The 16,520-nt window shown below is 36.8% G+C and overlaps 1 protein-coding gene across 1 annotated transcript in view; it reads right to left on the reverse strand.

Annotated features, from left to right (window-relative positions):
- Positions 1-16,520, reverse strand: part of PIK3C2G (phosphatidylinositol-4-phosphate 3-kinase, catalytic subunit type 2 gamma) — a 204,163-nt gene that overhangs the window by 154,221 nt on the left and 33,422 nt on the right. Inside the window, exons 7-10 of the mRNA XM_010566333.1 lie at positions 14,643-14,706; positions 9,796-9,918; positions 3,524-3,557; positions 2,757-2,993 (exon numbers count right to left, since the gene is read on the reverse strand). Of these exons, the coding sequence (XP_010564635.1) occupies positions 2,757-2,993; positions 3,524-3,557; positions 9,796-9,918; positions 14,643-14,706 (458 nt within the window). The remainder of the gene's footprint in view (positions 1-2,756; positions 2,994-3,523; positions 3,558-9,795; positions 9,919-14,642; positions 14,707-16,520) is intronic.

The raw sequence follows: 16,520 nt of genomic DNA on the forward strand, positions 1-16,520 counted from the left end.
GAGAAGGAAGAAGTGGAGCTTTCAATTATATATAGGAAAACCTTCAAAAAACCTTTCATTTTTTCCTCTTCCTCCTTTTGGTTTTTGGGGGTTTTTTTTGGAAACTTTCTGCGGTATTTTGATGATCAGGTCCAGAAGCAACTGTCAAATCCCAAGCATAATTAGTGAACTTATACACCCTTAAATGTAATAACGGCTCATTAAATGTATCATCATCAAAGTGTCTAATTTCTGCATTCACTCAAAAAGACAGCAACTCCAGCAATTCAGTTGGAAAAGACTGTTGATTCAATATCATCAGTTCATGGTGCATACTAGAATTTCTGGGATGGGTCCCAGGGAGCTACTAATCAAATTCCAAAAGCTGCTTATTACGTCTGATCCAGTGAAAACCCTGCCTGAAGTAGCAAGGCTATAGAGATTGTATAAACATTCATTCATCAGCTTTTGAGAAACAGGCACAGATTCAGTTTTGTACCAGCTTGCAGCCTGTCTTTTCATACTCTGGATTGCAGCAAACTCCAATGCTAAATCTCTATTAACACGAATAATCTTATTCTTTACTTTCTGGGAACGCTTGATACTGCAGAAAGGTGCTAATATCTAGAAATGCCTGTCGTTCCTCACATGTAAGAAGAAATAAAAAATACTTTGAGTACTAAAACATTAATATAATCTTCTAAGGACTTCATACAGAGGAAAAAGAACATGATCCAGACTTAGGCATAACAAGGATAAGTACTGCTCTATTCACAGCAGTGGAATAATTTGGCCTACAGAGATAACACTGTTAATAGAGCCAGTTGTTGCAACACTAAATCAAGGCTAGATATTTTGAATATAGTCTTTGACTTGCTTAGTCCGTGGTGAATGACTAATATTAAACCTCTGATAATCTTTTATTAAAGAGAAAGTTTAAAGCAGTTTCTAAACAAATTATTAAGTAAGGCTTTCATTTCAATAGTATACATTATCTTTCCGTCTTTTGTGGTAGAAAGAATCTATAATAAAGAAAAAAACTCTTATGATACTCAGGGTAATAAATATAACTTGGGGGAGGAAGAGGAGAGAAAAAGAAAATTAGTAGGAGCAACTGATTGCTGCTCTTGCTGTTCAAATTTGATCCTGTTTTCTTCAAGGTAAATGTGAACACATATAAGATACAGGAAAGAACAGTACAAGTGGGAAATGCAGTGTGTCTCCTCGGCTGTCAATGCTGACTTCTTTTGCAATTGTGCTACTAGAGAAAGCAAAACACGTGTTTTTTAGCCTCCCAGAAATCTGGAAAAATTTACCAGCACTGAGCTAAGGCAGTGATTTTACTTTACTTTTGGGACACAAGCTTGCAAATTTTTGCATGCCTGCAATTCTAGCCAGCTAAGTGTAATGAAGTAAAAAGAGGGTGCAAAGCAAATCAGGTAGAAAAGGGAACACAAAGGTGATTTCAGCAGGAATGCACAATTCACCATCTAGTTGGTTTTTACTTCTAACTTCAGCAGGTGAAAATATCATCTGGATTCCTCTTGGGCTCAGTGTCCCTAGGTCAACGGATGGAAGGCCCCATGGTATTACCATGAAGGTGACCACTGAGAAGACAGGGACTAAGGACAGCTTGTGATCCCCAAAAGACAAGACGTGTAGAATGGCTTTGCCCACTTCTTAAGGATCAGACATAGGTTCCAGCAGATCAGTTTTGGCCATCGGTCTCACACTTTGTTTTTATCAGACATGCCCTTAACACCGGCTTTGATGCAATAGCTAGACTTTTCTGTTAATATTCATTAGCCTAACTTTAAATATTTTGCTGGCTTTTAGAAGTTTATTTAATAGATGCATATGTAAGGCATGTAGTACATTAAAATGTACATGGAATGTATATCACTACATGTAGAGGTCAATTTGAATTTTGTTTACCTTGGACAACTTTGAATGTAGGCTCCTCCACAAAATGCCCAATGGCCTGGCAAGTTCTGACTTGCAATCAGTAAGTTGCAGTTTCTAATGTTACACTACCAAAAGGATTCTGCAATTGTTATGAAACTAGAACAAACAGAGAAGCATCACTCTTCACAGCTGAAAGTTTCCCGGCATAAATAAATAGGTACAGAGAAGTAGAGAGTAAAAAATCTGATTCCTTTACTGCTAGTCAATAAATCACATTTTCCTTGAGGAGGCTTGATTCAATGAAGTCCAAATTTAGAAATATCTTTAAGCAGACGAATGTTTTAGATCCTTTCCGGCTAGGTTTTCTGAACAGTGTGCAGAGGAAGATGTTTCTAAGGTAGATGTTGATTAGTAACCATTCATTCTTTTCATCATCAACAATTAGTTGCCGTTAAGAGTGTTGAAAAAAAATCATGGGATAAATGACTATATCCAAGGGAGAAGAATCCTACAAACTCTATTTACCTTCTCCTCCCTTCTGCACCTGCGTGTTCTCCCCCCACACCCCTGGCCCTCCAGCTGCTTAGCTTTTCCTGGCAGCTTACAAATACAATTGCTGTTTCTTTGTTTGCTGTTCATGAAGTTGAATAATGGTGAAACAAGCCTGGCATTTGGAATCCCGCATTTGAACCACCTCTGTGTTTGAAGGGCTACTGCAATCTTTGTGGTTGGTTCACCTTTTTGCCTCTCTGAGCACATTGCAATCGAGAAAAGCAGACGGAGAAAAAAAGAAAGAGGAAAAAAAAAAAAGCATCTCAGCAGCCACTTCTTCCTGAAACGAAATGGCGAGAGATCACTGTTTCACGGCCCACCCCAGCGTTCAGATGGAGGGCCTTTTGAAAGCATCCGCGTAGCAGCCCCAGCTGCATGTCGCTGGCCAGCCACAGAGGAGTTGAGCAGGAGCCATGCCCCAGTGTGGCTGTCCCCTCCGGGAACCCGACACAGGCACCCACGACAGAACAGACTCTGTACATCTCGCAGCCTGCGAGGTGCTCTGCAGTAATGCCAACAGTACTGGGCACTAGCCAATGAGTCTAAGCCAATTTTAACTGAGGAATTGAGTAAGGCAGGGTCTACGATTTTGTCCGTTACTGTTAATTAACCTACTCTTCTTATGACAGTATATCATTTAAGACAACACACTATTTACACAACAAAAGACAGCAAAAACCAAAAGCTTAAGGAGACAAGAATGAAAGCTATTGGAGCTGAGCAGGAAAACCATACACAAAACAATTTTTTAGGCTTTCATGAAGTTCCTTATTTTCCCTTTTCTCCACAGAAACAATTGAGATTAAGGACAACTGCTATGACCACCACTAACTGTAATCAGTTCTTTCACTCTACTATTTGTTCTCCATATTTGAATGTCCAGATTAGTTTTCGGAAATGCTATGTTTTATTTATAGTTTTAGATCACTTAGATTTTTAACTTGTCTTAATTACCTTATAATATGACTAAATATGTAAACATCAGTAATATGCCAACTGTAACAGTTCACGAATACAAACAAATAGCAAAATGTGTGTTTTCTGATGATACATCCTGAATTAACATATTTTAAAAGTAACACTTTACCTTTGTTTGGTGTTTCCGCACTTTGAAGTGAAATCTGTAAAGACAAAACCCGAGGGAAAAAGTAATCAGTTACTTCAGAAAAGACCACATAGCAGTTATAATGGTGTTAGGAGTAGTACTCAGGGAAAATAAGGTGAGAAAGGGGAAGGTTGTATCCTAATCTTATGATGACGGAAGACATGACTGCGATTCAGAGTACCAGAACCTGCTTCCTCTACAATCTCCAAGAAGTCACCCAGAACCTGATTTCTGACAGTATTTAGGCATGTCAAGATACAAAGAAGCACTTAGTAACATTTGAGGTGCATACACTTTTTCAGCCTCTGCATTGGTGTAACAGAGATAAGAATCCCCTCTTCATGCCTTCGCGTGCATTATATATTCAGACATGAATCCCACAACGACGCTGAGCAGGCAGAGCCTCAGCATCCTTTCAAAGCTGAGGACTATCAAGTCTCCACTCAAACGGCCTGCATTTCACCTACATTCCTGTGCCAAATCAGCAAAAATAGCTATGCTCTTCAAAGGCCTTTGAGCAGGCAGCTAGCTAACCAGAGACAGCAAACAGAAAATATTAGGTGCAGGGATTTAGAGGGTGTTTATGCCCTTGGTGCCTAAAGAGAGCTCTTGGTGCTTAACAGTAATTCAGTATCTGGATTCCCACCTCTCACATCCCACTGCTGTCAGCAGTAACTGCTGGGTGCTTATGACTACTGAAAGGTCAGGCCAGTTATTTAGGCTGAACTCACCAGCCTAATTAAACTTTTTTTTTTTTTTTTTAAAGCTGCTTTATTAATTCCCCAAGTCCAATAACTGCCATCAGTCAGACCTCACTCCAGGCTTCTCAGACACTGGACAAAATTCAATATTGCTACACTGCCTGTGCCTCCCCATCCACACAGGAAAAAACGTCGAGGCAGGTAGCTCGGTGCATCTCCCAGGAGGACGGGCAGCACTCGCAGCCCTAGGTGGGACAAGTGTGGGCGACCAGCTTCCCTTGCTGACTGCTCAGTCTGCTCCATCTTTGCCTGGCTCTCACATCAGACTTGCGTGTACCAAGATGACATAGAAATAAGTTACTGAGGTGCAAGTCTTGACCAGAGAGACTAGCAAGTTAATTCTGTGTTTCAGTATTGCCCATGGCTTGCGCTGTTTGAACCCATGTCCCTGAAAGGTTTACTATACTTTACGGTCATTAATCTCTTTGCAGAGGGTTGAGAGTGCTTTTTGTTAGTACATATGTATTCAGCAAGATGCTTCTTAAAAATTACAATGCATGCAGAGGTGACACAAGTAGTACAATGTTGGATGTACTCTCTCCCTGTGAAGCTGCCAGCATTTGTCTGGTAAATATGAAGGGAAGTCAAATGCTTACTTGAGGGGAGAAAAGCAACCTCCAGGCTGAGAAATATGTTTTCACAATCTTTATAATGCAGTGAGACAAACGGGAACAGAGACCTTTGTTAAATTCTCTCAAATTTTGGAAAGTAAACAACCTTTTGGAAGAGCGCTCATAATTTCAACATAGTGTAGCCCATTTAATATATAGTGGATTAATGCCTGTTCTGGCAGGATTTGATCTCCTAGGACTTTTTGTGAGCTGCTATAAGAAAGGAAGGGGAAAAAAAAAAAAAAAGAGAGATGAAAAACATTAATTGTGCAGCATGCCCAGAGTTTTCCCTGAACGGATTTTAAAATCCCAGGGTTAGGTTGGTTGGAGACTGAATGAATCAAACTTAGAAAGAGATGCAATCAGTTAAGAAGAAACTATCGCTGGTGCCATTTGCTTTCATAATCTCTTAACCACAGTACAGCAATGCACAGTACTGGCAGTGAGGAGGCAGTAAGGAGGTAATGAATACAGTTTAATTAAACACAGAAGACTGGAAGTAAGTTTCTTTGTTTTCCTTTTTTTTTTTTTTTTCATAAAAACAGAATTAAATAGAAGCTCATTGAGATTTTTTTTTTTTAAAGTATGCAAGCACACGTGTACAGGCATGTATACACAAACATATACTGGCACCTTATGTAATTTACATTAGAAAAAGTAAGCAGTAATTTCCCTGAGGCATCATGTGCATGTGGAGCTTGCCAAATGGATGCGTTAAAAGGTATTCCACACAAAACCACAACCATACATTACACTAAAACATCAGGAAACCATGGTGAAAAAGCAATTAGAACCTTTTTTCTGGCATTTCTCCCTTACCCTATGTGTAATGCTGCAGCACTTGAGATGTAACAGGTAGCCTCAAAAATTTCATTTTACTTGTGGTGCAAGTTACCTGCTTGTCTGAAAAAAGCCTTTCCTACCTAACATAAAGTCTTGGGGGTACTATGTTGATGAACATAATAGAAACAATTCAAGCAGACTGACAAGATATGCTAATATTGCAGGATTTAGTAATTTTGTTGGTACCCAGAATTCACATAAAATGCCCTTAGACTTCAGAATGAGTTTAACTCAAAAAAGGTTTGGAGGAGTTGGTATTCCATAAAACATCCAACTGCTGAGTACTAATTTTGGCTACATATGTTGATACAGATAGGAAAGCTGGTCCATTGTCTTTGTATAAATATTGATACACAGATAAAATCTGATTTGTTATATTTATATACTATTCTATACATGAGGTAGTTGCATATAACATGTAATTTCTATTTTCATAAAATGGAACAACGTTCGAGTTACAGAACATGCAGAAATATTTTTTACTGCTTTTATGACATTTATAGTTCAGTTGCTGCTGAGAAAGGTGAAGCTCTTTATAAAATCAAAACTGAAGCTTTTCTAGATTGCTGAAGTCTAATCAACTGTCCTAGCACTTATTTCTCAAAGGAGTAAAAAGCAAGCAGCAGCAATGGCATTTGCTGTTGCAGGAACAGTTGGGGGGTTTTTTACTATCTTTTTTTTCTCCATTTGCTTGAAGTCAGTTGTTAGCCAGGTCTGCTTCACCAAGGAGGGGGTAAGGGGGAGAGGGGTGTTAGTCAAGGTCATAGACAGCCTTTACAGGAAGGCTTCAAGGGACAGACAACCAGTTCAGCTAACCAAACCTGAAAGGGAATGTGAAGGGAACAAAACCTCAATAACTTAAAAACTTTAAAAAATGAGTAACAATCTAGTCAGTAGTCTCCAAGAGAAATGTGGAGCAGCTTCTTATGTGAATATTAGGACAGAAAAATATTTTAAGACTAGTGATAAAATATTCAGTCAGGACAGAATCTTTTTAACATTCAGAAGAGGTTATTCAGGAACAGTATCATTTCACTCATTACAGATGAGCAAACACCATCATTATCACCACCACTTATCATTTTTAGCCTCTGGAGATTACAGCCAGGACCAGCACTCTACTGTGCTGGAGACTGTACATATAGATAAGGAGAGGCGTTCCTTACTTTGAAGAGCTTATAATTTAAATAGGTAAAAGAGAAAAAAAAAAGTGTATTACTTCCTCTGTGCGAGGAAGTACACGGAAGTTGGTTCAGCAGAACCTGTATATATTGGACACAGTGTAATTGGAAATTGGACTCTTGCTGGAGAATGAGAGAGATGGTAAACTGGGAACACTTAGAGTAGGTTTTTTTGTTTGCTTGTTTGGTTTTGTTTGTTTGTTTTTTACAATGGGATAGATCAGCTCATAATTCAATTATTTGCCTTGTCACAATCACTTAACCTCTAAAATAAAAACAGTATTTGCATGCCAGTGACTCAGAAGAGAAGCAGAAGCAAACATGAACATCAACAGAAACCTCAGACTTGAAAAAGATGACCTGTACTCTTTTGGTTTTATCCCATTATCTTGTTCTTCATGGCATGACATTTAGGGTTTTCTGATTGCTCAGGACAGGCCACACTAATAGGAACGGATTTCAATCTTTGACCACTATATCTATCTCTCTGCTGGAATTCGGAGAGGATGGGGCTGAAAATGGACTCAAGGATACTCAGTAAATATAAGCCCGTCGTAGAAGGCAGTTTACATGTTGGGTTCACAGAGTTGGCCTGAAGACTCAAAGAGAAAATATACTAAATTTTTCTTAACTCCAAAAGAAATCTTTTAAGAAATTATTCCAAATGCATTTCTTCTGCTCTAATTCCTTCCTAAAGGAGAACATGTTCTGTTACTGTCCTCCCTATCTTTTTACTGGACCAAGCTCTTTATCTATCTCAAGAAAGATTCTGGGTTGACAAAATAATTGTCTCAAGGGGAAGATGCTGATCTTCCTGATGCCTCTCAGGACAGCCGGGGGTTTAACTGAAAAGCAGAGCATGTGAATCCCTTGTTATGTCTTTTATCTCATTGTCTACTGTATTTGCCCTCTAATATACAGGAATAAGATTATCGCCATTTAAGAAAAGTTATTTCCATTTAAGTCAAAAACATGCCAGGTAAAATGTGTGCTGTCACAGAGTCATTTATATTGGCATTTACCCAGAATAGTGACTTCTAATAATTGATGCTGAAGTGGACATGGAAAGATTTAGGATGCTATAGAAACAAGATTTACAGTGAGTCATGACCTAGAAGGGAAGAAAGAGAAGGTGCTTAAGTGAATCAGCCTGGTCAGCTCTGAGCAACAACAAAAAACCCTAGAGCTATGTTGTTTCTTGCAGCTTGGTCCTTAAAAATACTTGCCAACCTTCAGAGAGACAGCATCCGTATAACTAATTCCAGAAGGCCACAGCTGTTTCTGCCCAGGGCCATGCAGCAATGCCTGCTCTGTGATCTCTAGTGTCCTCTGTTCCAGAAACATGGTGCAGGGAATCACTTACAACCCAGACCTGCAGAGAGCTACACTGATGTTCTAGGGTTGATTTGCTTGGGTCCTGCACCTTACCTAAGTTGGAAGCTATTCCTCCCACCCCATCTAAGAGGAATAAAAAGAGGCTAAGAATGCAGATATTTGAGAAAAGAGGTTTTCTGAACCTCTCTGGAGCCTCTTCAACTAACATACTTTCTGCTCTTCAATGAGTCTTTTCACCTCAGGAAGAAGTTTACCCCTGTAAGATGATTATTTGAGGGTTTGAACCTGCCAAGAGTAAGTGTATATGGATGATGGTATATAATTAATTTGCTATATATCACTCCTATGACACAAGAAATGTTATAAAAAGAATTATGCTAGCTTTCACCAGTCTTATATTTGGGACTTCAAACTGCGTATCAGGCATAATTAAATAAATTCCACTTATGTAGCTAGACATGTTTCTAATTAACACTCACTAGTTAACTCAGTTAACACTCGTTATCCCATTGTTTACTTTCCTGTCCTAGGTGTTCTTACACATATCACAAGCCATGGGCTAAAAAAACCAAAAAACCCAAAACAATAAAGAGAAAGAATAAAAGTTTTATAAGCAGGTAACGGTCTGAGAAAACAAGCACCTTGCCCAGTTTGGCATGTTTTTCTAAACAATATTTGCTGTGAGAAAGAATGACAAGACAGAGACCATACAAGGAAAGAAAAAAAAAAAATCCTCAGTAACTTATTAAACTTTTTTAAAAAGTGTGAAGAGGGTATTTCATTACGGTGGGAAAGAAATAGCATGACTTAAGGTTACACTAGACTAAATCCAAGTGATTAATGGCTTGCTTTTCAAATTCAATGAGCACCTGTATTTCCAAGATGCTGACTTCAAAAGAATATTTGGATGCTTAGAACTTCTGTAAATGCATCATAGTGATTTGTCCGAGATCAAACCAAAGTGGCTGATGACAAAACTGAGAACAGATACTGCCCTCCAAAGTCCCAGTTCACAATTATACAGTATCCCCTGGAAGACCCACTTCCGTGTTCTGAGTATTCCACCTACAATCAGGACTATATGATGCTGGTCCTTCTCTGCATAAATAGCAGAGACATTTCTATCTGAAAAACTCATCATTTAAGTGACATTTACAGAAGGAATGTATTTTTTTATTGTTAACAACCTATGCTAAATATATAAAAATCAAATACTTTGAAATTGCATGACTTTGTCAATAGGTGATGTGGCAAAGGAGAGATTTGTATGTTTGGTGGGAATCAGAAAGAACAACCAGAGCATATCAGTTACAGTTAAACACAGGACAAATCCTCTGTTGCTCCTCTATTACACATTGTCAACAATCTTTTCTTTTTTTATAGTGCCTCTACCTAATGCTTGTCAGAGAGAAAATATGCAATAAGATATATGTAGTAAGACATTGGTCAATCAGACAATTAGTGATACCCATTTAAGATCCATTTTTAAAGAGAAAAATAGGACATCAACTTGCATCTTTTACCTGTGCTTTTGCCAATGGCACTGCACGGAGTTTCTTGACTGCATCAGTAATGTCTCTGGTTTCCACAAAACAGAGGACACTGCAGATTGCTTTAGCTACTTCAATCACATTATCAACCTTATGCTGTTGATAGCAAAGAAAGAAAATTAAAAAAAGCAAACAGTAGACACATACCATTTATCAGGAACACCTTACCATAAACTTCATGCCAGTAAAAATGTAGAAAATCATATCTGCTCATTCAAAATTCAAACACACCATGCATTAGTCTGGCTATGTTGAAATCGCTAGTAACCAGTAGTTTCCTAAGGATAGCATAATTTTTGTTGAAGTCCAGTTATCTACCACAAAATGTGCCTTGTTGAAAAATGCAATGGATTTGGTATCTAAGACTGATTTTGAGGCAAAACATTGGTTTGTCTGAACTTCATAAGCATAGAAGCACTGTAAAGAAACTTCTGAGGAAACCTGAACTGAAATGATTCACAAACCTTCTGAGGTTTTTATGATACTGTGAATTTATCCCTACTATTGTGTCTCCTACCCATCTCTGTGAGAACTGGCAGACAGCCACGTTCCTCTTAAAAATAGTGACTGTGTGGGAGGCTGTATAAGCTGACACCTGTGGACTGAATACTTCTGCAACTAGCTTTTCTACAAAATTTATATATAGTTCAAATTATTAAATCTTATTGATAATAAATTTAGATCTTTAAATATTACCATATGAAAAAAATCTCTAGATTAATAATCTCAGGATTACTTTGGGGAATTCAAGAAAAAAAATTTGGATCCCAAAGGAAGGCAAATGCAATCTTCAAATGTCAAGTACTCTGTGTTCAGGAAAATAAATAAATAAATAAAAATTCATGGGTTTCCTGTATAGTTTGATCACTTCATTAAAACCTTAAAATACATTCTCTGAACAAGTAGAAGCTCTCCTGTAAATATTCTCTATGTTTCTGCACTGATAAACGTTCCTTTTGGTGCGCTACAGAATGTCTATGTACTGATAAAGCCATTTCTCTAACTAATCCATTTAATGCCTGAAGAAGAAAAATTGTAGCAAGATGAACTTTCTATCTTCAAGCTTAAGGTCTACATGCAGACTGTACTGAGAAGGTTACCACCTGTCATTAATACAAATAAATGTAAAAATATATTGAGGTTACTAATTCCACATTACCTGCCTTGAGCAGAACTAAAGGAGGAATGAATTACATAAAATATCCTCAAATATTTGGTGGTCAGAATTCTTTTAAATATAAGTTGTTGGGTTGGTTTTTTTTTTAGTAATTAAAGACAGCAACACGTTTTCATACTAGAGGTTCTGGAGAGAAAAAGGCTATGGCTGACTGATCTCTTGAGAACTTTAGAACCTCCTTTAGTCTGAAGTTGATTCACTCTTCTGCCAATTTATAAGGAGTGCATTTCCTTTATTTCATATTTCTTTCCTACCACTTAGATTTTTAAATTGAACTTTTGCAGGATTTACTCTCTATGCACACATACACTGCCAGCAGAAGTAGAAACCTGTAAAAATGGCATGGCTTTCTTACCATGTATAACACTGACAAACCAAAGCATTATACATTCTGGTTTACTGTGCAGTTGTTAAAGAAATGCATATATATATATATACACACACACATATATACATACATATATAATTTTTTAATTACTCTATATAGCTTGTAATTAAAAATTAAATATAATTCTAATTTAGCATTTAAGTACATTTCAATTTAGCATTTTTCTTCTTCGCAAGTGGATATGGATTATTAGAATGAGGGATTTTATGTCTATAAAGACACATTCATGCAGGGCAATTTCTGAGGAGTACATGAGCAATAGACATACACAGGAGTAATCCTTGAGTAGAGAAACACCTACATGCTAGACAGAAAAGAAAAGAAAAAACAAAACCCACCAAACAACCAAAGCCAAAAAAACCCAACAGTTTATATATTTTGTATGTACATATATATGCTGTTCCACAAAGAGAGTTGGGTATCTTGAGGAATGTATCCACTTCTGTATAATATACTGTTCCGTTTAGAGATAAATTAACAAAGTACTTAATATTTTATAGAAGCTACTCTACCATAGACTTTGTTTATATGGTAGCTACTTTTAAGGAGCCGGTTGCAGATCAAGGAGAGTAAGCATATAAAAAAATTGTGTAATATTGTATACTATGAATGACAACTTCTTTTACACTATTTCTCTTTTTTGGATATTATCATGTAAAGAGATTTCCTTTTCCTTACGTAGACATATGACATTGATTTTTGCCCCAAAGAAGGGAAGACAGAGATTAGTTTCTTACAGAAGTTTTACATTTTCTAAAAGTCCAAAAGAATTATAGTCAACATCTTGTATATGTTTTTTTTCCCCTCTACATATTTAAATACCAGCAGAACCTTTGAAGAATATTTTGGTGTTTAAATTATTTACACGATTAAAAAATGCTACTTCATTCTAGAACTTCTACACTCTGTATTAAAAATTTACAAAGTTTTTTCTCTACATAAATAGTACATTCTGAATAGATTTAAAAATGAAGTGCATGTCAAGTGATTATTAGGGCAATCAAAATGGCTAGTTGTCTGACTACACACATTCTCTGGGAATACTCTCTACATTTCAACCCAAACAGCACCAATCCCAGCCCCATCTTGTGCCAAATATCCTAAACTTTTTTTTTTTCATTTTTGTTTTATAGAGGCTTTATCCATCATAAAATACATTTTCCATTTATCAATCATTACTACTAATAATGATAGTGGGCTTGTCACATAAGTCAGAAGTATTGGTATCTCCAAGGCTTTTTAAGAGACATCCTTGAACAAGTGAATTTGGAAGTAGGTAGATAAATGTGCAAAAAAAAAATTGATTTTTTTTTAACTGAGAATCACAAGACCTGTCTGATTAAAACTGAATGCTTAAGGAAGTTCCAGCTGAATACAGAATTCAAGCAGGTACGTGTGTACTTAGCATATGTGAGTAAATCCCAGTGGCTTAAAGTTCAGCCTGTGCTGAGGGTGGATTGTGGCGAGTCAGAAGGGTAACAACCCTCCAGTGATGTGAGTGTGGTCCCGTGTAACCTTGGGATAGGGAGCAGTTATTAAGATCCCAATTTTAAACTTTCTTAAAGGAATCTAATCAGATGTTAAAGAAAATAAGTAAACAAGGATTCAAAGAACTTATAGCTCCATCATTTTTCAAGCCACTTATTAAAGCAAAGCAGTAACGCTAGTTTTAATTATTATAGGTTTGATATACAATTTGACGCCTCTGAATGAAAACGTCTGCTTGGTGATCTGACCTATGACATTAACTTGCAATCCTGCTCTTTTAAGTAACTCACATGAACTTTATTGAGTGTCCCTGTGTAGGCAAGGCCTTATTAAAAAAAATAAACTATGGAGAATTTTAGCACTAGAGTAACACATGCATATTTGTTGCATAGCATGAATATTTGAAAAATGTCCTGTCTTCCCTTTATAAAAACTTAATGATCTCAAGTAATTGCTTACTCGAGGTAAAAATCTTTAGCAAAAACAAATTTAAGAGTGCTTCATTATAGGTCTGAGGAATATCTACAGAGCGGCAGTTGCAGAGGGTGGATTGTAATGCCTCATTAATGTTGAGATTATAGCTTTCTTTGAATTTGGAATCTTCTTACTTTAGGCCCTAAAATTTCAAGTGAATGCGAACTACACTGATGGGTCTACTTCAGTAAAGAAATATATATGCACATTTGAGCTTGGAGACCTCAATTTCCCAATTGGTTATGACTGCATCACATTTTATACACTAAATAGTCCCCTTTGAGAAGTTGCTTACAAAGGAAAGTTCAGTGAATATTTACACAGTATCAAAAGCAGAGCTTTACTTTGTAGCTAGGCACAGTTCAACAGCTTTAAAATTTGTACGCATTTTGCAAAAGAAAAGTGTCCAAGATTTACACAACAATGTAGAATATAATATATAGAATAGAATATAGAAATACCCGTGTATCAAGAATATACACAAAGATTAAAATCTGGACTTGAATACAGGTGACAGTTTTCTGAAACAAAATAAGAATTTTATTTTTTAACATATATTTCAAAGAAGTCCATACTTCAGCATAATAACTCCAGAAGGGATGTACTGGAATATCTCCACACTAAAGCAGTATTCTTTGATTTTACTAATTTACTTCATTTTCTTTCCAGTTCCAAACCCTAGAAAGTCAGTTAGCATGACAACCTCAAACCCAGATTAAATAGCCATTTGGTTTCTTCCAAGCTATCACTCAAATGTGCATTTGTCCTTTAGATTTTTGTCCTTAAAACATTAGTTAGCAGAGATTTCCTATGAGATTTTTTCCTTCAAACATGTAACATTCAGTTGGCAGCCCACTATACTTTAAAATAAGGCTCTTATGAGTTTTTGCTGCCTAAACCTAATCCGGCAAACTATCTCATGCTTAAATATATATCCTAAATATATAAACATTTGGCTTGTGGGTTTGCAAAATCAGGGACAAATTTTGCAGATACGTACAGTGTATTATATCTCTACTAATTCCAAATATTATACTGCCAACCCAAATAATCCTGTTTTTATTTAGAGGTTCCCTGACACTTACAAACAGTCACCTTTGATATTTTAATTTTGTAGCACTTTATTCCTAATCTCAAGCCACATTTTGTTAAGAGAATTTATATCCTTTCAAACTCAGGTTAAACAGCCTTAATTAAAAGTCTTCCTTAATTGCATTTGAGAGAGTTTAATAATTAGATACCTTTGACATAGAAGTTAATGCTTTTCTGGTATAACAAGCAGAGAACAAATACCTCATTTTGCAATAGATATTCCACTTGACCTCTATATTTCATAATAACCGAGACAAGGTTCCATCTAGAAATCAGAAAAAAGAAAACAATATCAGGTTAATAACAACTGGATAAAGAGAACAGGTTTGCCTACCCCCCCCCCCTTCTATAAATTGGGAATAATTAATTGTCAGTGATTTTATGTTGGTATAAAATAAGGACAAGTGTTTATGTAGACGTCATGTAATTAGGCCTGGATCTCCATGGTTTTTTGGTAGACCCAAAGTGTGAATTTGTTTTACTTTTGTAGATGGACATACACCACTGTAGTCCCATGCCTTTGTCATGCTACAGAAGTTACCATGAAGTTTATACAGGCAGATTGCTGTGCCTTAGCAAAATTTCACTAAATGAATTAGGATTATGAACAGGACTATACACCTCTCTACACTGAACTCCAGGACTGACGCTTCAGCTCACCATTTTAGAACCACAGGCTCCAAGTGCTCTCCCCAACAGATAACCAGAATCAGAGTTTTGCTTTTAAAAAGCATTTGTGTAATTTTCTGTATTTGAAGCACAGTGAAATTCTAGCTGTCATTTATTTGTCTGCTAGAACAAAGCAAAAAAAGATGCCTATGAGACCATGGCTAAGGTTGTTACACACAGGAATACACCTTCCTTTTCCTTTGAAGGCCACCTCTGTAGGGTCAAATCTTCAGAAAAGGGTACAGAAACCTTAATTCCCATTTCCACACCCTGCCTAGCCTACTGATTGGTAAAATGGACACATTATTGCCTTGGTGGTCCTCAGTGGTAGTTAGGGTTTGCATGTGCTTTTATGGAAAAGTGGAAATTGCAATTTATATTCAGTGTTTATTTGTTTTACTCTATCACTTTATCCTTGACTTTTTCTTTATTTCCCACTGACCCTTTGTATTAGGGTTCTTTCTCTTCAGAAGGCTTAGAAGGAATTTTCCCCTCATTGCAGTCTGGTAGCTGTAAGTCACAAAAGTCTTTTGATTGCTTCAAAGCAAATGGACTATTGTTTACAGAGAAATTGTGTGTGTCCTCACGTATCTTAGTTGGGCTAACTGAGCAATCAGAGATTAGCATTGCAACTACGGTCCAAAGTACAGGTTTTACAGTACGTGGTTAGACTTTCATTATATATATTGTATGGCAAGAGAAGGAAAGAGAGTCATTGCACTGAAATGATCATACAGAATAGAGAAATGTTGGGCGGCCTTCCCTGTGCTAATACCAGAGTGTATTTTCCTGTAGATGCCTACTGTTCAACTCCTCCTACAGATGGTTTTGCCTTTACAGCTTTTTATTTCCAATCTGCACTAGTCTTATCTAGCCAGGCAGTTTGTGTGTTGAGTAGCTGTCTGGCAATTCCTCCTGTAATCCTGTTAAATCATAGCTAATACAAGTTGTTGCTCTGGCTTTGACCAAGTCTCCAGGCATAACATCTTTTTCATAGCATTACCCAGCTCAAAAGTAGTTCCAGACATATGAGCTTGCCTTGTTGCATACAGGTAAGCATATTTATCTGCATGCTTGGCCTAAATGCAGGTTCAGAATAATTTTGTAAGTTATAATACTAGTTCAAAAAAATTAACATATTTTCCATCAGTTTATTCTACCCTAGAGAAATTTCTGTAGCCATAATTTTACATAATGAATAGGAAACAAATCCAGCAACTTGTAACAATGATCAAAATACCTCTACTAATGCTATCCTGAATCTTTGGCTGCTAGATAACTAATAATACTCATATGTTACCACACATAGTTCATACTTGTACATCTCTGATAGCTGTTGTCCTGGTTTGGGATGGGATAGAGTCAATTTTCTGCATAGTGGCTAGTATGAGGCTGTGTTTTGGATTTGTG

The sequence above is a fragment of the Haliaeetus leucocephalus genome, unplaced genomic scaffold (assembly GCF_000737465.1).
Source record: "Haliaeetus leucocephalus isolate CR32 unplaced genomic scaffold, Haliaeetus_leucocephalus-4.0 Scaffold206, whole genome shotgun sequence".
NCBI classification, from domain to species: Eukaryota; Metazoa; Chordata; class Aves; order Accipitriformes; family Accipitridae; genus Haliaeetus; species Haliaeetus leucocephalus.